This window comes from Pezoporus occidentalis, unplaced genomic scaffold (assembly GCF_034315485.1).
Source record: "Pezoporus occidentalis ecotype Australia unplaced genomic scaffold, CSIRO_AGI_Poc_V1 ctg53, whole genome shotgun sequence".
Taxonomy (NCBI): Eukaryota; Metazoa; Chordata; class Aves; order Psittaciformes; family Psittacidae; genus Pezoporus; species Pezoporus occidentalis.
In genome coordinates this window covers 4,795,651-4,819,113 of record NW_026915866.1, presented here as the reverse complement: position 1 = coordinate 4,819,113, position 23,463 = coordinate 4,795,651, and the positions used below count along the sequence as shown (strand labels likewise).

Here is a 23,463-nt window from a genome sequence, read left to right as displayed (position 1 = left end):
TACCAAAGACAGTAGGGTTGTAAGGAGCTAGAATGTAAGGCTCACAGTCATTCACCTGCAGACAAATATGGCATAGGAAATGACATGAAAGCTTTGCTTCCAGAGTTGTCACTTTAATTTGGTTTAAAAAAAAAAAAATATCCCACAAACTACAACAGAAGTCTGACTAAAAAAGAAATGGAAGAGCAAGTAGTAGGGGAAAGCCTCCAAAATGGACACAGCCACCCCAGAGTGTACGTGTTGAACAGCAAGCTCCAACCGTGGTGTGGGCTGCTCAGCGAGGGTCTAAACTTTCATTTAGTACTTGGGGGGGAATGAATGCAAGTTATTTAAAACCATGGCACATCAAGCTGGCACGTCACTTCAATATGCTGCCTATAGATTATGTTACAGGCTTTGCTCTCTGGTGAAACAGAGCAGACAGAGGGCCACAGCCCCAGAGTTTTAAGAATTACAGGATTTAGCCAATGCTTCTGCCAAATCCAGATGTGCAGAAGTATCCCATGGCAGTGAAAAATGCCATATGCACTTGGCAAAGGGTCTCAGATTGAAAAATAATCAAATTTACAGCGAATAAGTGAAACGAACTCAGCTTGCAGCTGAATTTAACTAGGATTTACAGACTCCACATTCAATTTACAGCCTCTGTCTTCACTGCTTTCCAAGTGTGAACAAAAGCCTCGTTTTAACATAGAAATATAAAAAGCATCCCGGTATCTGCTTGAAGTATACTTAGCAAAAACCAAAGGTCTCGGGTGCATTCCTAGGCCAGCCTCAGCTGGAGATACATGAAAATGCAAGAGGGCAGGGACAGGACTAGCACTGTGCCTGGAGGTCTGGGGACATCCATACCAGTAGCATGTACGTGGCATGCTGCACAGAAAACCGGGCCAGGAAGGGCAAGGGACAGGCTGTCCCATAGCAATGGCATTACCCACACGCAAACTTCACATTGAAGGGCAACGTGAAAACAGAACAAAGCACTGAAGCATTGCAGACTACTGCTGCTTCATGTGCTAGATATCAAATGATGTATGTAGACTGTAACAACCACAATGAGAAAACAAAAAGGAGACCTTTGCCAACTCATTTGTAAGTGATATTTAGTTTGACAATATAACATATCACTCGTTGTTTGAGGCCCCAGCAACGGAAGGGGATTTAAAATACAAACCAAGTTGGTTTTCCTAGTAAATTCAAGCACAGTTTAACTGTCACCATTTTTTTGTGATGCTGCCAGGTAGGAGAAGGGTCAGGCCACAGTGAACCACTGCATGAATGAAGCTGCCCTACAGGACATGGCCTGAGCCACACCTTCCCCGGGAAGGTGTCAGTGCAGAGATTGCTTTTCTTGGGAGCAAGCTTTTGATCCAGGAGTAAGTTTTTGATCCTGGACCAAGGGTTGCAGTGGGTGCTTGCAGAGACCCAAATCTGCTCCCAGCTGAACAGCAATGCTCAGTTATATATATAACCATATATCCTGGAGATTTTGGCAATAGTGCCGTGCTAGTTCTTAAAGGCCTGATCCCTGCAGAAGTGTTACCGCCCCTGTTTCAGGGCTGGTATGCATCAATAAAAAGCTGTACTAAGGAAACCACTTCTGATTTCTCCTTCAGCAAGGCTTTGCATGACAACTTTCCAGTGCCTGCTGGCAACAGGTCAGCTTGTACTTTTAACAAAACTTAGTGTTGCAACATCTCTCTCCTCGGCGTTCTGTAGCACTAAAATAAAACATGCAGAGAGACCTGCACATACGTGTTTTTTATGTCTACATTAAAACCTAATAAACATAAAAGCTTACTTATGTCAACATGAGTCTGTTTAATCCTTGCAATAACTTACAAATTGGCTTTTGAAGAACTTCAAGACACTCTTGACAAAAGAAAATACTGTCCTAAAGAAAGCTTCAAAGTCCATTAATAACTCAAAACACTTTCTAAGGAGAGCCAAAGTAATTTTTCCAGTGAACTGCTGATGAGGAAGAGCTTGTTCAAAGACAACATCACATCCTCCCTTCAAGGGTGTGACTGTGCTTTGGTTCTTCCATATTTGTATTATTTTCTTGTAGCCTGGCTCAAATAACCTAAGACTTTCTTTTTTTCCAATGTGAAAATATTTGAGGTCTGAGGATTGCTCCAAGTCTTAGAACTGGAGGAGAGGAGACAAGAGGGCCAAATTACAGTTTTGGTAGCATTCAAAACCAGCAGTGAAATGGAAGGATAAAATTGAAGAACTAGGCATATTCACAGGGACAAAAACCACCTTCTTGTTTCAGCTCTGCTATAAAGCAAAAAAAAAAGAAAATAGTAGCTTTTCAAGCAAGAAGGGGGAATTAGGATAAAGAAGCTCCAGTAAAGAAATATTTATCAAGTGAAAACCAGCAAAATATTGATGTTCTGGCCTCAACGCTGCATTTTTAACAGCTACACTGTTAAAGCGAGTTAGTCAAGTAAAATGTTTAGACAAGACTATCTGCTGTCAGAAAAAGAGGCTTGCATGCTTTTTCCTCCAGGCATTGTCATCACTATAGCATCCACCCATGCACTGAAGGTAGGACCTCCAAGGAGCATTTCAGAGCTTCTCACAGCTCCGTCTCCAGAAAAGCTCTTTGTATTGCTGGAAGTCTGTATATTGGCATAATGAGAAAGCTGTAACTGTAAACTGTTAAGGTGAACTATTTATGCTTGCAGAACTACTATTAAGTGCCCAAGTAGAGCAGAAAGGGAGTAGAAAGTAAAATCATTATGGTGATTGCTTACAGTAGGCAACCTATTCCACAGTGCGGTGTATGGATCACAATACCTGCATGTCCAAGAGGTCAAAATTCCGCACCTGCTTAAATACTAAAGCACTCTGGGCAGAGTTGACTAGAAACAGTTATTTGCCCACAAACAACACAAAATTCCTCAGGCAGCCTGAATAAGCACAAAATATTCAGTTAACAGACAAATCTGCTCTATGCCATATTCTTCATTTGTACATTTCTGAAGCCAAAACACACTAACAAAACCAAGGAAAATTCCCTTGAAAACAAAGGTTCTATTCACCACTTCTGAAAATATTCATTTACTAGCATCAAAATACATTTTAGCATATGGAAAAGTCAGGATTGTCTAAGCTTTTCTTTTCTAAGCAGTAACTCTTTGTAGGCAGACTTCTGCTTGACCAGGAAACTTATGAAATTCTGTTAAGACATGCAGGAAACATCAACAGCATGGCAACAAATACACAAAGTGAAGTATTTCTCCAAGGTTCACTTCAGATACTGTTTCAGACTGAGGATAAATTCCCTTCCATAAGTTTGCACCATCCCAATTGGCTGCAGCATGCGAGTCCAGGGTGTCCTCAGAAATGCTCCAAGAAACCTGGGGACAAGGCAGCATCCTGATGTAGCTCTGCAATGCAGCAGAGATAGAAAGCACGAGCTCCATACCCAAAGACAACATACAGGAAATGCTCAAGTAAATTGCTGTCCGTGTGAGCCAAAGGAGGAAAGTTCAGGGGGTATTAACATTTTTCCATCTGATGAAAACCAGACTACAAAAGGTATGAGAAACCGATTTGTCACTATACAGCTTTCCACACATATCCAGCTGCCAGAAATGCTAAACAGAACAATTCAAAAAGGAGGCATCATGCCAGCTGTCATATTCATGTATATAGAGAGTGAAGTAAATCAAGAAAGGAAAAGAAATTAAGGTTAGTTTCAATTAAGGGGATTGTATTCATTCCTCTTTATTTTTTTCCTCCACAACATGTTAGTTGAAAATCCCAAAGCTAGTTTAACTTACAATACAAAGCCCATTCTTACACTGAAATTCAGTTTTCAAATTAAATGTGCTGGACACACAGATGGCCAATCAAAATTATGTCCCAATGATAACTGTGGAGTACTGCGCTTACACATTGTTACGTTCGGCTCTGTTACCTCATTTTAATCAATAGCATATGGAGACACATCATAAGACACATAAGGTACACACTGTAAACATCATTCTTCCTCCTCTGCAGAAAAAGAAATCATGAGTTTACCTATATTACAGTCCCATACAGTTTACAACAGCTGTTTACAAGGACCCAGTCTAGCTATTTATGCAACATGACACAGATCTTTCCTGTACCTTCTTTGAGCATCGTTATGTTTCAGTGACTTTTAGAAGCATAACAAATCTATAAATCAAGCAATAAATTTCCTAAACTTCTTCAAGAGAGGTTAAGTTACTATTATCTGCATATCTACTTATTCCAACATTTCCTCACGATCTTGCCTGCCACACTCCATCTTCTACTTCCAACGATCTCCCTCACGACACACACTTGTTAAAGCAGCACCAAACACAACAAGCAAAACGTCTTTCCATAGTAATACACATTTTTCACTGGCTAAAGGATTGTCTCCCTTTAGCAGAGACAGGTTAGAATCTCCAGATTAAAAGAAACCTAGAATTCTTGAAGCACAAAGAGAGCCCAAAGCTTCATCTGGTAAAGGGCTTATTCCACATAGCACAGAAGTCTGGATTGAGCATACTCGTATCGGACAAATAAACATATGTATTTATCCTCCATCTTTTCTCATCGGTATATAACGCAGGCAGAAAAGACCCACTCCTTTCCATCCACAGTGCTCAACCTCATTATTTCACCGCTGCACAGAACAGCACACTGGGCAGCCTGTTCACACCCACATGTCTGGTAATCAGAGAAAGCAAATTATCAGTTCAGTTGTTATGCTAAAGCACAAAGGGACCTTGTCAGCATTTCTGGGGAAAAATTCATGAAGCCAACAACTCCCAGCCACCCGCTCCTCCCCACGTCACTTGGCGGTGACCCCATGGCACAGCGGGTGATGTGCCAACTCCTTGCATGCAGCACACCGCATCCCAGTGTCTGCTGAAGTCCCAAGCAAGACATTCCCACACACCTCCGCTGAAAGCCCCCTCCGCCCTTTAATGCTCCGGACTCGTGGCAGCTTGTAATGCTTCATGAAAACTAATGGAAAAATGCTTCCCCCAGAGAGCAATCTGTCAGAGGAGAATTCATTTATGACCTGGCTAAATGAGCTTCACAGCATCTAGGGCTTCCTGGCAGGCAGGAAGAATTATTCAAATCCCACTTGATTTCCCCCCCTGCCATTCTTTTGCCTTGCCTATGGTGCCACCAGAAGCTGGAGCCACCATTAATAACCAGCCATTCTGCCCTACTTATTTTCCTAACAGGGTCAAATTCTACTACACATGCCATGTGCTGTTTATTTCTGAAGGTCTCTAGCCAGCCAGCTGCTCTGCAATTCATTTTCCCCACCACATATACTTGAAAACACATACACTATGTCTCAATAAAACAGCTTTTAGACAGTCAGCAACACTTCTGTCACTATGTAATCAATTTAAATACTTGGATTTGACGCACCATTGTCAGAAACATGGCAGATTTAACATGTTGTCCATTTAATTACACACACAAACCGGGTTATACGAGATCTGCAACAATTTGGTTTGGGAATCAGGAAAAAACCCAAACATGAGAAAAATATTTGGCACAGCTCTGTGCCCTACAGTCCTGAAATATTTATAATGCTACTTGACCATAGGAGCTAGCACTGCCACCCTCACACATTCAAAAAATGTGAGTCAGGCCCTAGAAATAAGGAGCGCTTTTTAATCTCACGATTTTAATGCCAAGATACACTCTGAGGTTTCGCTGGGTCATTCAGCTTACTTTCCTTGACTCTTCAATGCAACACTGAAGAATTATTTTGGCGATTTAAATCAAAACCAAATTTTGATAAAAGCACACCAATGCAAAGAACTGGGGGCTTAACAGCACCCCTGCAACACTGCCCTCCCAAAAGCTCACGGTGACACTCAAGTATGGCACCAGCAGGAGTAACTTGAATTTCCTCTACAATCTCAACCGTAGCAATCTTCCCACAGACCTTCCCTTCAAAGGGCTGCTTTGGGAATATCACTCCAGCATGCAGGAAAACAGCAAAAGAGGTCAAACATAGCGATGGGTGGTCCGGAGTAATGTCCAGCTAGGGTTACTGGTGAGGTAGCAGACTCTGAACACTTCTTCCCCTTTACAGGAGAATTGGCAAAACAAACCCGGCTCTGCTGTAACTGCAGTGTGGCCCCTCTGATTACTTAGATTTTGAGTCCATTTTAGTTCAAGCCTTTCAATAACTTTACTCCTCCTCCCAGCATAAATGAAAGGAATGGGTAATGGTCGAAACAGTATCTTTCGGGTGAATTTTAACCAACACTTTGCTTTTAGACTCCATTTACTGCTGAACAGAGATCAACCCAAGGAAGCTACTGCTTTCTTTACAAAGCCATTTAGCTCTATCACATTTTTACAACCTCGGGCAAATGAAATCTAAACCCTCTGTGCTCTCCTGAACCAGAATGGCCTGAAGTGGCTGAAGGAATACAGCTGCTACTCTTGCCATGAACCTGGGAGACCAATAGGATTGTTGTGGCAGGCTCCAAAAGACAGCCCCATGCATAGGACTTCATGAAACTGAAATACATAGTTAAGTCTACACAACCAGGGTGGTCACATGCCTGTCAGAAAAGTCAGAAGACACTTCTAGACCCACCTGATCACCTCTCATGTAACCCTAGCTACAGTATTTTCCCTGAAGAAGTCAGTAGTGCTTTTTGGACTGGCAACCCAAAGGGTGCACATGCTGCTGACAACATCTATGCTTGTCTAAGAATCCAGTGGCATCCAAGGTGCTCTCTGCTGCATAAAAGAGCAGCTTGTTTCTTGATGCTAAAGTATTTCCTGCAACTGAATCAATAATGCAAAAGAGATGCCATACAGCCTCATTTTTCTGATTAACAGAAGCCCATTGCTAGGCACAGCAAAACCAGGAGTGCTACAGTCTGGCAAGGACTGGCACAGTAAGAGAAAATTAGAAGGCAAAGGATGGTTACAGACTTATATGCAGTACTTAGTTCAAAACAAAAGCAAAATATCCCTATAAACTTACACCATGCGGTACAGAGAGTCCAAACCTTTCATCATTTGTCATTTAGAGATTTCTGACAAGTATCGTATATACTTGATTTTAATAGTTTTGTGGGTTTTGTAGTTTGGGGGCTTGTGTTTTTTTCTCCACCTAGCTCTTATGATTCCCTTCATTCTTATCCCATCATACACTTCTTTGAACCCTAAGCTCTGTTAATGCCACAAATAATAATGGTTTCTGAACAGCAGTCCTCTTAAATCATAACTAACAGCAAAAAACACCTGGTAGACTTATTTCAGCAGTAAGAAAGACTTCCTCGGGCTAAGGAAAGCAAGGGGAGGGAAACTGATGCCAGTACAAATTATGTTCTTGCAAAACTACCTACCTCTTTATGTTAAAACAGGTGACAAATTGAAAGACTCAAATCTATTTGGCATAAACTCAAAAAAACGGCACTAGAAAACCAACTCTTGATTCAACTTGAGTAGTTAGCAATCTTAGGTATTTCCTAACTCTTAATGCCTATTGTTATGTATTACATTTCCCAGAATTGATACTAATATTACATAAATGTCATTGCATCCAAGTCTAAAATATTTGCATGGCACCCCTCTGAAGCACAGCAGTTACACACTCCACAAAGCTTATCTTTACCCCCTCATTCTGAATAATATTTTTTTTCCATGAGGGATTCCCCCTTGTGAGTTCTCACCTCTCCCCCATATTCCTACAGAAGTAAAAAGTCCATGCTGTAGGACAAAGGGTGACTTATACAAGGCAATCATCAGCAGAGCAAAGCAGAACAGGAGAATCTCTACAAATCCTCATTTGGTACCCTGGGGATACATTCTTTGCTAAAGAGAGCAACAGAAGTCAGAGAGCAGGAATGGGAATCACTGAGCTAACTGAACAGGCGTGGATTGGGATATGCAATAAAACCAAGTACAGAGTTGCGCACATGGCAAGTGAGTGACAAGGGGAGGCATTCAGAGTTACTAAAAGCACCCGAGGCACTCTGTCCTGCTGATGAGGTCAGGAGCCAGTTGACGTCAATGGCTTAAAGCATCCAGAACCATGTACTTACACTGCCTCCATCACCATGCCAAAACTGTGCTTACACTTGCAAGGAGGAAGCAGGGGGAAAGAAACCCAGTAGTTTAGCCTTCTCCAACAGCACAAGTTTACAAAGTAAAGCATCAACACTGACTGGTTTGCTCTAAATCCTTACTTCAACTGCTGTAATCAGAGTTTCCTGTGAGCTATTTCCAGTTATTTAATTCCACAGCATCCATCACAGAGCTATAAGCTGATCTGGGCTGTCAACTGCAACAACAGCCGTTTTCATCATGTCAGGTATCAAAACAAATTAACATTATTTGAAGTTTTAATAATCAGCAGTTTCTACATTTTAAAGTCCAAGTGTAGATGTGTCAACGGAAGAAAAAGGTCTCGCAGAGGAGATACTCAACCGGCCTGAGAGTATCACGTTCTCTCTGGAACAGACAGACACTGGGCAAGTCTCCAAGATCTAAGTGCGCACCTCAAGGTGTTTTGGCTAACAGTCACTGGCTAATGAATCTTTGAGAGAAAGCAGAAAGTCGGCTGGAAAGGTCTCCTCCAAGCAAGTCAGTATTTCTTTCCTTCTGGTAACAACAGTCTGAAGACCCCGCACTGCAGGATGCTGAACAGCAATGTACATCTCCATAGGCTGAGCCTTAAGCAAGAGTCATCTCACGGATGCAACTTGTATGCCTAAAATTATACTTCTGCAAGTGTTTTTGCAGTGCCAAGGCTTGGGTTCTTCGCATTTACAGAATTATGCTCACACAATAGCAAGATAATTTAATTTACAAACTGAGTATGCTCTCAAAGGAAATTCATGTCAGCCCCTGCTACAATGACTTTTGCTTGTAGCCAGTTGCCAAAATAGGACAGCTGGAAAGTGGAGAGAATAGACTGCATCCATAGCTGACAAAAGCTGTAATTTAATAAGCATTCAGTGGCAGTTTTCACAGCTTAGTACACTGACAGACATGTCCTAGCAAGTCTGGCTTTGGTACTTCAAATTGTACTGTCCCCAGGTATGTGCCCCTACCATTGTGACAGCAGCCCCAGCTCTTGTTGGGCTAAGTGAGCTGCACCAGCTGCACCTACTATCCCTGCTTAGGGCACTGAGAGAAAGAGTTTCATCCATAGAGTTACTTTGAGCTCTGACATGCAGATACAAGCACACATTTTCTTCTGCCAGCCTTCTTCAGCCAATGACTACCACTGACAGAAGGGTGGTTGCTAATTTGTGTACAAGAAAAGCATTAGCTTTTCTTATGGAGCTTATTCCCATTTTAGTGAACTACCAGTGTTTTGGGTTACCCCCACCACCACCACACACACTCCCCTCTGCGCATTAGGAAAAAATTTAAAAAGAACAAGAACTCAGGCTGCCAGATAGGATGCAATGATGCCTACCCTCCAACCACTACTGCTTCCTTTGCAAGGTTGATTGCATCCCCTGATCACTATCTACATTGCACTTGATCAAGCCATAGAAAGTACAAGGTACTAGTTAACTGTCCTCTGAGGTTGCATTATATTCTGTTTATCAGAGTACATATTTGTGGGGATGCCTTTTCATTCCTGAATAATTGCTAGCAAACCACCTTAGACACTAAGCAGAGAACACTCTTACTCAGTCTGGACTCAAAACACTGTGACCTGACCAGATGCTGCAGAAAGCCAGAAGGAAACAAGAGAGTTTATCAAAATGTCTTAAAGCTTTACAAGCCTTCCATTTCCCTACTGATCTAATAAAAGTAAGCCCAACCTAACTTCCACAAGTTCTCTGGCTTGTAGATCTCCATTGTTTGGGTTTTTTTTTTTGTTGGCTTTTCCTTTTAAAGGCATATGGTGAAGAAAACCAGAACAGCATAGAAGGAATTGCTGAGACACATGAGCAAGTTGGAAGCAAGCAATCCCATTAGTCTACCTTTCCGTGTCTTCCACAACACCAGGCTAAGTCTAGAACCAAAAAGAGAAGAGGCAGAAATCACTGGCAAAAAGTCCTCACTCTCCCTCCCAAAAAAACCAACAATTTTGACCTCTTACTTGATAAGAAAAGTTTCACTTACTAGCAGCATCGGACTAGAAACTATGCCTGGCTAGTCATGTATCATATGTACATTAGAAAGAAAAAGCTTTAATAACACGTAATAGGAAAAACCTTGAGAATAGGCTGCTCTGTTTGGCAGAGGGAGTATTTGCAGAGCAAAGCTGCCTTTCTTTTAAGGGCTCTAAACAAAAAAATGTTCTATAGCTAGAATTCCCACCAGGGTGATAGTCTTCTTAATTAAAAAAATACATCTTTATGTATAACTGCATTTTTCGTATTTACAGCATTCTGCCTTCACTCTACAGAACTCCTTGTTAAAAATCTCAAATGTTATTATAACCAATACAACACCACACTTAAGAGACACACTTCAGCCAATTACATTCATAAACACAAAAGCTTAAAAGCCAGGGAGTTCTACCTTTCTGAAATTTATGGACTCTACATTAATCCAGATCTAGCATATATAAATAACTATTCAAACCTCCCAGAGGTATGAAATAATTAACACAAAATAAATGTTTCTGGTACCTTCCTGTGCTCAGCACTTCAGATTGTTCAATCACTTGTTAAGGAAAGAACTAGATACCGCATTAGGTCATCCCTTAATATAGGCCAGGGTAAGTCAAACTTCTTTCATATCCAGTTAACATGCAAACCATTTGACCTTTCCAACAGGACTACTAAAGATCTGGCAAGATCCACTTCTTATCCTATGGGACTTTGCACAAGGCATTACACTTCAGGGCTTTGTTACAAGCACAGCTGACAGCAATTGCAAGAGTTCATACGTTCAACTACATACATGCCATTTTCTCTTGCTTTTACTAAGCTTAACTGTTTAAGCTGAGGTTTCTAATGCAAGACTAACTCAGAATGAGAAAGCTATAATAATAATCCACAATAAAAAAATATTATGAACTATTCCATTCAAAATTTTCTGGTCTACACTAAAAGAAGAAACACCAATCTCGAGCGATGTATAGCATCTTCCCATTTTAAGTGGGGACTCAACACTTGGTATATCTTGAAGCTCAATAGCACATAGGCAGAAGCCACCAAGCTGCACAGAATTATTAATTTCACTCCAAGTTTTCGGTATCATAAAACACTGAAGACTACTATTTTCCTTGTTAAGTAAAAATAAAGTAACTGACAGCAGAAGTCTCTTTGTCCTCTGTGGCTGCTTACTCAGTAGTTTTGGTATATAGTTTATTCCATTGGTGTAGCACCTATTCATGCGCTTTGAGGGTGTGCATCATGATACAGTCTTCAATTTCTAACATGTTAGTTTGTCCCCCTACTACCTCTCTACTTGGGCCAGCATACACAAAGGACTGTGTGGTGGGAACTGCACTGGTGTCACAAAGTGACAAAAGATAAAAAGCTACTGTATGTGGAACACCATCTCATTAACTGACAGCGTCGAAAGGCAAGTGATGAATGAAGCTGAGAAATGGAAAAAAGAGGATGGGAATACCCCCATGCAGTGTTATGTGAGTCACTAAAATCAGGCTTTTAAAGCCTGTCCATTAAGGGTGGCTTGCATTCCCATACTTGAAACCTTAGGTCTGTTCTGCAGAAGTGTTTAGTGGCCACGGCCATTTGCAGCTGGCCTGTGCCTGAGTAGCAGTCAGTCACAGATAGCACCCGCCCCTACTCACAGCTGTACCGAACCAAACAGCATCCACATTTTGTTTCCTTCTTCCTCTGTTGCCCATTCCTACTCTTCCCTGAACTCCATTTCCGTGTTTATCTAGTTTTAAGCAAGTAATTAGAGAGGCTGCTCTTGCAGCACAATCACAGCACAAGCTCCTAATGCCTTCTGGGGTTTTTTTACTCCTTTTCAGAAGATGGGACTGAATTGCGACAGCACAGCATTACGAGCGTGATCACGCTCCTGAAGAAAACTCTTTCAAGATCAGTTCATAGAAGCAAATGAAATTACAAACCTGATCTACCAGCAAACTTGTCTGCTAAAACCATCATAGCCCTAATCTAGACACATAGAGCTCACAATCACCTGCTATCACATCTACAGCAATAGCTTGTCTGCATTTAAACCAGACTAGCAAAGTTAGTGACACTCAGCCTCTTACCTATCAGCTCTGCCTTCAGCAGCACACATCAGAGCAGCAGGACACCATAAACTTCTAAACATAAGAAAGGCAAAGCACACCAACTCCCAAATGCAACACACATCAATTTGGTAACTGAAGCCCTCAAAGGACTCTGTGCCCGAAGATCATAGACCTTTTCTTCCACCCATGTCAACTCTTCCAAGAGACAGCACAGCTCTCCACAAATTTACCTTGAGGACCTCTTATTGTTAAGGAACCTAAACAGATACTTCTGTCATATTTTCCCTACTTTTACTTCCCTGAAGACTTGAGTCATTCGAAGCCTCGTGTAACACTGGCCTTCTGCATGGCATCTTTTTCTTTGATTCTATTCTTGCAAGAGCCAGCTATGAAAGTAAATGTACTTCTGCTTCTCGTATCTGTTCAAACAGGCCTCAGCCTCCATTTTTCTTCTTTTTGACCACTGGCAGGAGGAATATCACCTCTTCCATATTTCTACTGCTTTAGGCACACAAGAGAGTTTTCTCTCACACTTTCCCTTATATTGATAACATACGAAATCTATTCTTAAAAGTCAAAACAAATGGAGGGGAAAAAAAAAAAGAAGCCAACAATGTTATCTCCTGGCTCCATACCAAAGCTAAACAATCAAACCTTTCAACACCATGTCTCTTCTCACAATGCCTTTTGATAGCCATCAGCCAATGAATAATGAGAAAAACAGTTACACTAAAAATAGCATCTCCAACCGGTGAGGAAGTTGACAGAAGTTGTCAGGCCTCCAGGGCCAGATACTTGCAAAGAAAACATGCCTAATTTCTTTGCAGTTACTATTCAATAAATGGTCCTGCTTTTTGGCCTCTGGAAGAACTGCCAATTTTGCATCTGCTCTGAACATCTAATCAGAGTTTATTTTTTCCACTACATCTGTCTTTGAGAAGCAGACACTGCAAACAAATAGTTTAGTTTTTCCATCACGAAGTATTTAGCTTGTACTTCTCATACTGTAACTAAACAGTCACTTCCAAGGGGAAAAAAAAAAAGAGTTACAAGCATTTTTTAATGTAAAAAGAACATGTTCACACATACAATCAAATATCCTTCAGCTACAAGCTCTTTGGTTCCTTTTCACCCCTCAATACAGCCAGATTCACTTTTGGGGCAAGGACATCAGTAGAGGAACTATTTTAAAATAAGTTAGCTTCCTCCATGGTCTGAGAAGGTTCTCTGACAAATAAAGTCATGAACAGATGAAATGCAGACACTTTTCTTCAGCCTCTTCTCCCCCATACCTCCCTCTTTTTCCCACCCTCACTCCAGTGATGATCTGTCTTGCTTTAAACTGCACAGCAGAATAGACAAGCGAAGAGAAACAAATGGTCTGGGGAAACAACAGCCCTTCCCCCAGTTTTTCAGCACAAGAGGTTAAACAGTGGTGGGAAAAGAGGCAGTCAGGAAACAATGTGCCAACTGATCTCTCTTTCCATCTTCAAGTTAAACTGAGGAGCCCTAAAGAAGGATGTTGCTTGCAGGCAACTACACAAGCTCTGAAGCACTAACTAGCACTCTTAGGACTTTTAGAAAACACTCATATTAAATCACTTGTGCATCTGGGAGCTTTACAATTGTCCATATTTCACTTAAAGGAAAAACTCTGCTCCTTCAGGACTCAGTGCAGAGAGGATGCAGACTTTGGCACTGGTAGCTCACCCGTCATTCTCAATATTTTTGCAGTAAACCGCATCTTGTAAACAGAATTAAACAGAACAGAATAACGCTTCTTCATGTACGCCTTGGCTAATCCCATTTATTTCATAAGTACAGACAGGTCCCGTAAAACACAGCATTTATTGACCTAGGTGCAGGATCAGCAGGTAAGTGCCGTGACCTCTGCCTGTACCTTTGACCCTGTGCCAGGAAGTTGCAGTAGTGGAATACATCTTCAGCTGTATTTTGTGCAAACCATCACAACTCGGTAGCAGATCAAACCAGCACAGCAATGGCAGCAGCTGCCAGTAAGAGCTTAGTCAGTAACTTCCAGGATGGAGCATAAAGTTACTGACACAATCATCACTGGCCAGGCCATCAGTTGTTCCAGTTCTTCTCTCCTATTTCACATGCCTGCTTGAAAGACCATTTCCGAAATCCATCCCCACCCTCCCCTTCCCCCCTTCAATAACTTATTTCATACTTACAAAAAAAAAAAAAAAAGAAGATTTTACTCGAAATTACACACTTGGCTTAATAATTCCTGCAAACACAAGGGCAACAGTCTCAGCCAGAGTCCAGTCAATCAAAGCTGACATGCTCTAGGTGCATTAAATGCACCATTTTCCTTTATTATCTTCTCATTGACCTTATTTTCACACATGTTAATACCTTTAAAACAGCTTGCTTCCAAATATTAAGGTGGCCAAGGCCAAGCCCCTGAATAAGCAAACACTGTGCAAAAACAATCACACATGCTCCACCCATGGGCACAGCTTGCTGGGTAACCGTGTAAGTACCTGGGCAGGAAGGAAGGAAAGCAGGAGAGAAAAGGAGAAAACTTCTCTGACAGTGACCTCCTAATATCAGCATGAAGATACTTCAGTATGTTCACATGGGATGAATACCAAGCAGCTCATGCATTGATGCATAGCTGAATGCACATGTACTCCCCACTTCATCCAAAGGTGGGCTGCTCATCCACCTACTCCGTGGTGGTACTGCTTGCTGACATTCATTATTGTGAGTCTCCCATCAACTATGAGCTTGCAACACCTATACCACAGAAAAACACACTTGAAAAAGATGAAATACTGAAAACTTAAAAATTGCAAAAAGAAAGGGTTATTCCTAAGGTTTGGGATTTCTGTTTGTTTTGCTGGGGTGGGTTGTCTTGTGGTTTGTTTTTTGTTGTTTGGGTTTTGTTTGTTTCTTTGGGTTCTGGTTGGTTGGGTTGGGTTTTTTTGTTGTTGCTCTAAGAGGCAAAGTGACCAGTAAAGCAGTAAGAAGCTGGGGGGAAAACGCACTTAAAGAAGTTGCAGTATTAAAAACAGAGCTGTCAGTCAGGTCAAGCATTTCAAGAAGACATATTCCATTTCATTTTTGCATGAAGAGAAAGACATATAGCAAAACATTTTCTGAAGGAAGTTGACTAGAGTTGCCATGAGGATTAAACAAAAAAATAACTTTTAAATAAAAGAAAACCTCCTATGTGCTTGCATTAGGTGGAAAGATACATAATGTACACAGGCTACATTACTGCTCAAAGGTTTCACTTCAGTATTTCCTTGTTTCTAGTGGTAAATACTGCCATCAACCAGAGACAAGTACTGTTTTGGGACTGCACTATCTCCTGTTCTACAAGTACCAGACAGGTCATTCGCTGAGGTGAGTAGCTCAAGAAAGGCCAGGAGACCTCCTTGGATGGATAAAGAACTACTGAGGAAAATTCAAATGAAAAAACAGGCCTATAAAAAGTGGAAGCAAGGACAGGCAGCCTGTGAAGAGTACAGGGATGTTGTCTGGGAAGCTAGGGACCAGGTTAGGAAAGCCAAAGCCCAGTTGAATTAAACTTGGCTAGGGATGTTAAGGATAATAGGAAGGGATTCTACAAGTACATAGCAAATAAAAAACAGACCAGGGACAAGGAAGGCCCCTCAGGAAGCTCTCGGGAGAACTGGCGACACAGGATTTGAAGAAGGCTGAGGTTCTCAATGACTTCTTTGCCTCGGTCTTCACTGGCAAAGGCTCTGACCAAACCACCCAAGTCTTGGAAGGCAGATGCAGGGACTGTGAGAATGAAGACCTTGTGCCCACTGTAGGAGAGGATCTGGTTCGAGACCATCTTAAAAATCTGAATGTGCACAAGTCCATGGGTCCTGATGAGATCCATCCGTGGGTCCTGATGAGATCCATCCGTGGGTCCTGATGAGATCCATCCGTGGGTCCTGATGAGATCCATCCGTGGGTCCTGAAGGAGCTGGCAAATGAAGATGCGAAGCCACTGGCCATCATATTTGAGAAATCATGGCAGTCAGGTGAAGTTCCTGATGACTGGAAAAAGGGAAATATAACCCCCATTTTCAAGAAGGGGAAAATGGATGACCCGGGGAATTAAAGAGCAGTCAGTCTCACCTCTGTGCCTGGCAAAATCTTGGAGCAGCTTCTCCTGGAAGGCATGCTAAGGCACATGAAAATCAACAAGGTGCTTGGTGACAGCCAGCAGGGCTTCACTAAGGGGAAATCCTGCCTGACCAATTTGGTGGCCTTCTATGATGGGGCTACAGAACTGATGGACAGGGGTAGAGCAGTTGATGTCATCTACCTGGACTTGTGTAAAGCGTTTGACACTGTCCCACATGACATCCTTGTCTCTAAATTGGAGAGACATCAATTTGATGGATGGACCACTCGGTGGATAAAGAACTGGCTGGATGGCCGCACACAAAGGGTTGTGGTCAATGGCTCAACGTCCGGCTGGAGACCAGTAACGAGTGGTGTCCCTCAGGGATTGGTGTTGGGACCGGTCTTGTTCAACATCTTCGTCGCTGACATGGACAGTGGGATTGAGTGCGCACTCAGCAAGTTTACCGATGACACCGAGCCGTGTGGTTCGGTTGATACCCTGGAGGGAAGGAATGCCATCCAGAGGGACCTCGACACGCTTGTGAGGTGGGCTGATGCCAACCTCATGAAGTTTAACCATGCCAAGTGCAAGGTCCTACACCTGGGTTGGAGCAATCCCAGACACAGCTACAGGTTGGGCAGGGAAGAGATTCAGAGCAACCCTGCGGAGAAGGACTTGGGGGTGTTGGTCGATGAGAAACTGAACATGAGCCGGCTGCAGTGTGCACTTGCAGCCCAGAAAGCCAACCATATCCTGGGCTGCATCAAAAGGAGCGTGACCAGCAGGTCGAAGGAGGTGATCCTGCCCCTCTACTCTGCTCTCATAAGACCTCACTTGGAGTACTGGGTGCAGTTCTGGTGTCCTCAACATAAAAAGGACATGGAACTGTTGGAACAAGTCCAGAGAAGGGCCATGAGGATGATCAGGGGACTGGAGCACCTCCCGTATGAAGACAGGCTGAGGAATTTGGGGCTGTTCACCCTGGAGAAGAGAAGGCTGCGTGGAGACCTCATAGCAGCCTTCCAGTATCTGAAGGGGGCCTATAGGGATGCTGGGAAGGGACTCTTCATTAGGGACTGTAGTGACAGGACAAGGGGTATAAACAGGGGAAGTTTAGATTGGAGGATAAGGAAGTTTAGATAAGGAGGAAATTCTTCCCTATTAGGGTGGTGAGGCACTGGAATGGGTTGCCCAGGGAGGTTGTGAATGCTCCATCCCTGGCAGGGTTCAAGACCACGTTGGACAAAGCCCTGGGTGAGATAGTTTAGTGTGAGGTGTCCCTGCCCATGGCAGGGGGGTTGGAACTAGATGATCTAAAGGTCCTTTCCAACCCTAACTATTCTATGATTCTACCACCACAGAATAAACCACCTGGAAGCCCTACAGTACAGTTACATGTGGTGGCCTGAGCTACTTTTAACACTTACCCATTAATAAAAGATATAGATCTACTACCTCAGCCCACCCTTTATTCCTGGTTGAAGAGTAAATATATAATCGTTTTATATTCACAGCAGCTTCCTTCCCACTGAGCCCTCTTCAGTCAGATCCATACCCACCACCACACTACAACCACCACTTCCACCCCACATCAGCTTCCCAGTGTTGAATTCCTGACCTGCATAATGGCTCTGCAGGGCTCAGACAGGTGCCTTCGCAAGGTAAGGAGAAGGACTGTGAAAAGCCACCCTGCTGAAGTCCAACCAGATTCAAGTGTATATAAAAGGCACTGCAGCATTTTTGTTGTGGAGATTTATGGCACTAACTATAAGGCTATATACCCAACATCACATATATTACTTACCATGAAATGTGTACAGCTGTATAAGTATACACAGCAACTACAAAGCGCTAAGAGAGCTATATAAAGTGACTGATGTAACCTTGCAATAACTGTTGCTATTGGTTATGCTGCAACCAGTCTACAACATACTAGCTCATGAAAAATCAAATGCTACTGCTACCCCTGCGTTAATGTTAACCTGCTACACCTTGGCTGACATTAAGAATTTCAACTGAAGAACCCAAACCAGGCTTGGTTTACCTTACAGAAGCAACAAGGAATACACTCATTAAAACTGCATTCTGCACAAAGCTACCTAACTTACTAAAAACTTTCTCCAAAGAACCACATGAGACCTTAAATTGCTCAAATCATTAGTAAAAAGTGATTAGCTTTTCAGATACACTGGTTTCTAAAGCTGTTTATTTTCTGTGTTTTGTACATTGTACTTCAGTTGAACTTAATTTCAAGGAGTTTAAACTAAAGCAGGAAATTGGCCCTCAGCAGCGCAGCCAGATTCATCCTCAGCATCTAGAGGACAAACTAAAAACAAAACAAAACTGAAGAACTCCTCCTTGCCAAAGAACATAATTCTGGTTTCTCATTACTGTTTTGCTAAAATAATTTAATTAGCAGCCCTCGGACACAGGAAGTCATTTATGCTTCATCAGGAAAAGAAGGGCTGGAGGGGTGTGAATGGTACGCACTGTTCTAGCATACCAGGAACACAGCATTGAATTCTTCCAGCTATCAGGCCAAAGCTGGATTGGCATACCAGAACTAAGCACTTTTTTAATCCAAAGGACAGAAAACAAAACACACACCATTTTTTTGGCAGTCTAATATTTGCATACTCTTACACACATAACTGCAAGTAAGAAACAATTCAGCTGTGGAGCAGGGCTAAGGTACAATAGCTGAACTGGATATTGTGCTTTCCCATCCCATGCACAAATTAAAGTCCTAAAACCACCCAGTCCACATCTTTCATTACATTCTGCTTTTGCGGGCGCTGACATTTGTCATTAGAGAGTCCCATAACTGAGGCTTTTATATGTAGCTATTTAGGCCAATTCCCCTAGGTTACTCCATGCGACAGCATATTTGATTCCTGCAATAAAGTAGTAGTCTAGACTAATTTCAACATATGTTTCCTCTTTAGAGGAAGGCTGCTTAACAGCGAGACTGTATAGTAGATCTCCAGGACTGCAAAGGCTCCTACAAAAAATAAGTATTCCCCTTCCCTAAAACTAGCCGTTTACTACGGTTTACTGCCTCCAAGCACTTAACTGCTAATCAGTACCATGTACAAATACCCTATGTAGGCACGAGCCTATGCGTTTTCAAATCCTTGTTATGACAGCACTTCTACCATGGAATCAGAAGAGCATTATCCACAACCCTAGCTCAAATTTCTCATTACTGTAGGAGTAACCAGCTACTGAACACGAAACTGAACTACAGTTTAGCTTGAAAATCCATGGAATTTGGGAATAAACTGCTTCTCAACCCCTTTCTGGCACAGATATCATCTGTATTCATCTGTACACAGATATTTCTACAGCTCTCCAGTCCATTTTAGCCATATATAAGTAATTCAGTAGAGCCAAACCGTATTTTAACTTCATCAGCATAATCCACCAGTGGATAAAATAAGCCAAGTTTAAATGAACTGACAGGGTTTGAATTGCTAGTTGAGATTAGCTAAAAATATTCCCATGATGCCTAAACCCAAATAGAAACCTGCTCCATCTTCCAGGGCAGTATCAGTTCTGCAGTCCCAACAGGTGTAAAAATAATTCATCTTTGTCACTAAACTATATGAATATGCAGGAGGCAGAGGAGAGCTGTCAACAGACAAGAGGCCATTGTACATAAATGCTTCCACACTGCAAACCAAATTTAAAGGTGCCAGAGTACCGAGCCATCAGGAGCCAGTTTCTTTACCCAGAGATTTCCAATGATCCTATAAATTCAATACTGTTCATCCCTGTATTTCACACGTGAAGTGCTTCAGCTGTATAAGGAAGACTTTGAAACTCAGCCTGTACTGAAAGACCAGCCTTCCTTAAAAAAGTGGCTTTAAAGTAGGAAACTAGTCAGATAGTGCCTGGGTACAAAAATCACATTTGTTTTGATTTAGTTCCTCAAATCCTTTGAATACCAGTTCAGTACACATACACTATAAAACACTCGTGAGAAACTGTCACTTTCACTCAGGCACATACTGATGAACTGCTATTTACAGCTACTGCCATTTAAGTGCCTTTTTATTGTAAATAGTGGGATTTGCAAGCACAGACACCAGGAGATCCTCAAGCTGCTAAAAGCTGCTGAATAAACAAGGGTAACCTGAGTGATTTTCCCCCACTGCTTCCTATCTGAACTGCACAGACTCAGCCCAGCACAGAAAGTTTCTTGTTTCTTGCCAGCCTCCAGCCTCTGCATTGGTGTTTTCTGGGTGGGAATTAAAAGGTGGCTTCTTTTCTTGTTGCATAAATAAATGCAGATAAAATGACCATTCCAAGCAAACACATCCTTCCTAAAGTAATTTTGCTGGAGCCTTTGGACAACACTGATTTATTTTCCCAGCGCCTTCCCCTCCACCCCCCCAAAAACAGCCCTCCATGCCACAGGGCAAGCTGAACCCTAGCAACTCTAATGGCTTTGCATACTTATGCCTGAAGGCTGCAGGCTGGCCACAGCATAACAGATACCCACATGCAGGCAAAGAGACACATGCACTTACCCGAGAGATAGACAGAGGCACATTGAAATCCTTGCCCCCTTGAAGCCTGAAACCCCAGGGAGCCGGGCCGACCAAAGACACGCTGTAGTTGCTCATGTTGTTTAGTTTTCAAGGATCAAATCCAAAGAACTGATGCCTGTGGAAGAGGATTAGAGTTCTAATTTAAAGACTAAAAAAACAAAAGGCACTGTCTACCGTTTTGAAAGCCTTATCTTTTCCCCCTCGTAGTATAAAAACAGCCAATAAATACACATCGGTTAGTCATTACTTGTGCTTTTATTCCTCATATGTTGTTTTCCTCCATAGCTTAGGAAGCAATGTAACTAGGGAACGTAACATAGACTTGGGACTCTGAGAACTTCCCAGCATCAGACATCTTGACAACTACTTCTCCCTAACACTAACATGGGGGGGAAAGTGGGGGGACCCTCAGCACTGAAGTTCATATTAAAAAAGTTCAATGAGACAAGCATGAATTGATAGTATCCCTTAAATCCAAGTACGAAAGAAATTTGCACTACTGGCACATTCATTTCTAACAAAATGAATATCATATGCTTCTATGTCATCAGCTTGAAGCTTGTTTCTAAACATATTATGTCCTGACAGTTTCAAAATATCGCAGTTTTGAAGTTAATCAGAAGAAAACAAAAACCCTGTGACTTCTTTATTTTTATAGTATTAGCTTCATATTGGTAGAACAATGTAACAGACAAAATGGATCTTAAAACCAACCCTCAAATGAAAGCCATGAACTAAAGTGAAATACCCACAGCCACAACTTGGTACTGAGGAAGCAAAACCCAGGCATTTCCCTCCTTTTAAACTATCTTTAAAAGGCAGCTGAGGCACTTAATTGCTGTTCAGCGTCAAAGATAAGGGCTTCAGTTTCACCTTGGATAAGTAATGTTACAATGACATCTTAGGTAGTAGATGTCATCTATTTTTGTGTGGTTGAAGCCAGGCAGGAGCACACCAGGGCGGGCTCTTGTAAGACTACACCGCGGCACAGCCTGATTCCATACTCATATAGGGACATTTAAGGTGGACCTTTGGTCAAGCAGAAGCAAGCGGGCTGCAAACCCCATTGGGCTCCACCAGCCCACCCTCACAGACCATCAGAGCAGGTCTGTCATGCAGCCTCTGTCAGTGTACGGACAGACATTTAACGTCGCCCCCTTAGAAACCCAACAGTAACAGAGATTCATTGCTCAGATAAGTTTCCAAATCAAACGGTAAACTTCCTTCCCACCAATGGCCACTCAGGTAACCAGAACACGGCTGTTGACATTAGGCAGAGCAATATATATATTAGGAAACTGAATTCAGAGTGGGTATTCAGCCAATTCCTGATGTGCCTGTTGGCATCCAGCAAAAGGACAGCTCTGACCCTAGGTGCCCAATAAACCCACCGCTTAAAAGTCTAAACAAGCACCAATGTACAGAGGGGAAACACACAGCTGCTGAGCTTTTATGTGGCTGAAGAGGAAGAAAAGAAACAAAAAGCCTCCACCAAGTTTCAGCTAGGATTCCTAGGGGGCTCGCTCAACACTAAAGCTAGGCTACAAGTCATTTAATAGCTGTGCGCACCAAATCCCTTATAAAAAGAGGACTTTAATTAATCACAGATTTCTTTCCATATAAAAACACAAATTCTTTTCATTCTCTCTAAATGAAATCCATGGCAGTGACAGGTCGCTATAAATTAGCGACTAGAGAAAAGCAAACCACAGCTCATGACCAGCACACAAGCAGTTCACTGGCACAGGCAGCAGAAACTGAAGCACTTGTGCAGCTTTTCACTCTTTTTTTAATTAACAGCTAGTTACAATAACAGACCTAGGAAAAGATTAAACTCCATTAGAAAATACTACTGTTCTTTTCCACTTGTAGCAACTACAAACAGGAGGGAAGAGACTGCAGGCTGAAATACCGTGCATCACACTCAGCATCACTCATGTTTCCTTTCTAACCCCTCTATTCTGCCATGTCTGCATCTCCAGGCTTACACACACACACCAGGGAAGGCATGGCAGACAAAAGAGACCCACTCAAAGTCTAACAGATTTCTTAAAACATGCTAAAGCAACACGTCAAAAGAAAGCATTGCAAACCCACCAACCCCACTTGCATTGCGCAAACCAACCAGCCAAGGGGTGAAGTTGTGCAACTTTCACTTAGATGATCAAACGCTTGGGGGTTCTACTTCTGGAAGGGGGAATTTCAAAACGCAGGCAGAAACGCTCGCCCGTCAGGGCACTGAGCCGCAGGGGCCCAGGAGTGGCCAGCAGATCGCAGTAGTGGCCAGCGGGGTCCCTCTACCCGCCTGACGGAGGGGCGCCAGCACAAAAGCCCGTAGCCCCCGGCACCCCCTTTGCACAGCTTCTCCACCGAAGCCTCTAAGCGGTCCGGGACGAGAAGCCTCACGGCCATCGCAGGCTAGAGACCAGAACGCCCCACACAGGTCCAAAGTGCCCCACAGCCCCGATCTCGGTCCAGAGCGCCCCACAGCCCCGCTGGCTCCCCATCGGGTCGCAAAGCCTGTGGAGCAGGCACCCCAAAGCCCCAGCCTACTCGGCCCAGAGCAAGAAACCACACAGGTGCCCCACGGCCGCAGGGCAGGGCTCCCCGCGGGATCCCGAGCCGCTGTCCTCGGG

General features: G+C 42.8%; 1 protein-coding gene across 6 annotated transcripts in view; it reads right to left on the bottom strand.

Moving 5' to 3' along the window:
• Positions 1–23,060, bottom strand: part of PDLIM5 (PDZ and LIM domain 5) — a 125,909-nt gene extending 102,849 nt beyond the window's left edge. The window contains exons 1-2 of one of the 6 annotated variants that reach the window (XM_062637617.1): positions 22,925–23,060; positions 20,807–20,942 (exon numbers count right to left, since the gene is read on the bottom strand). In XM_062637617.1, the coding sequence (XP_062493601.1) occupies positions 20,807–20,902 (96 nt within the window). In that variant the 5' untranslated portion in view covers positions 20,903–20,942; positions 22,925–23,060. The remainder of the gene's footprint in view (positions 1–20,806; positions 20,943–22,924) is intronic. The other 5 variants (XM_062637618.1, XM_062637619.1, XM_062637620.1 and 2 more) reach the window with 5 other exon arrangements.
• Between the last annotated feature and the right edge of the window lie 403 nt (positions 23,061–23,463).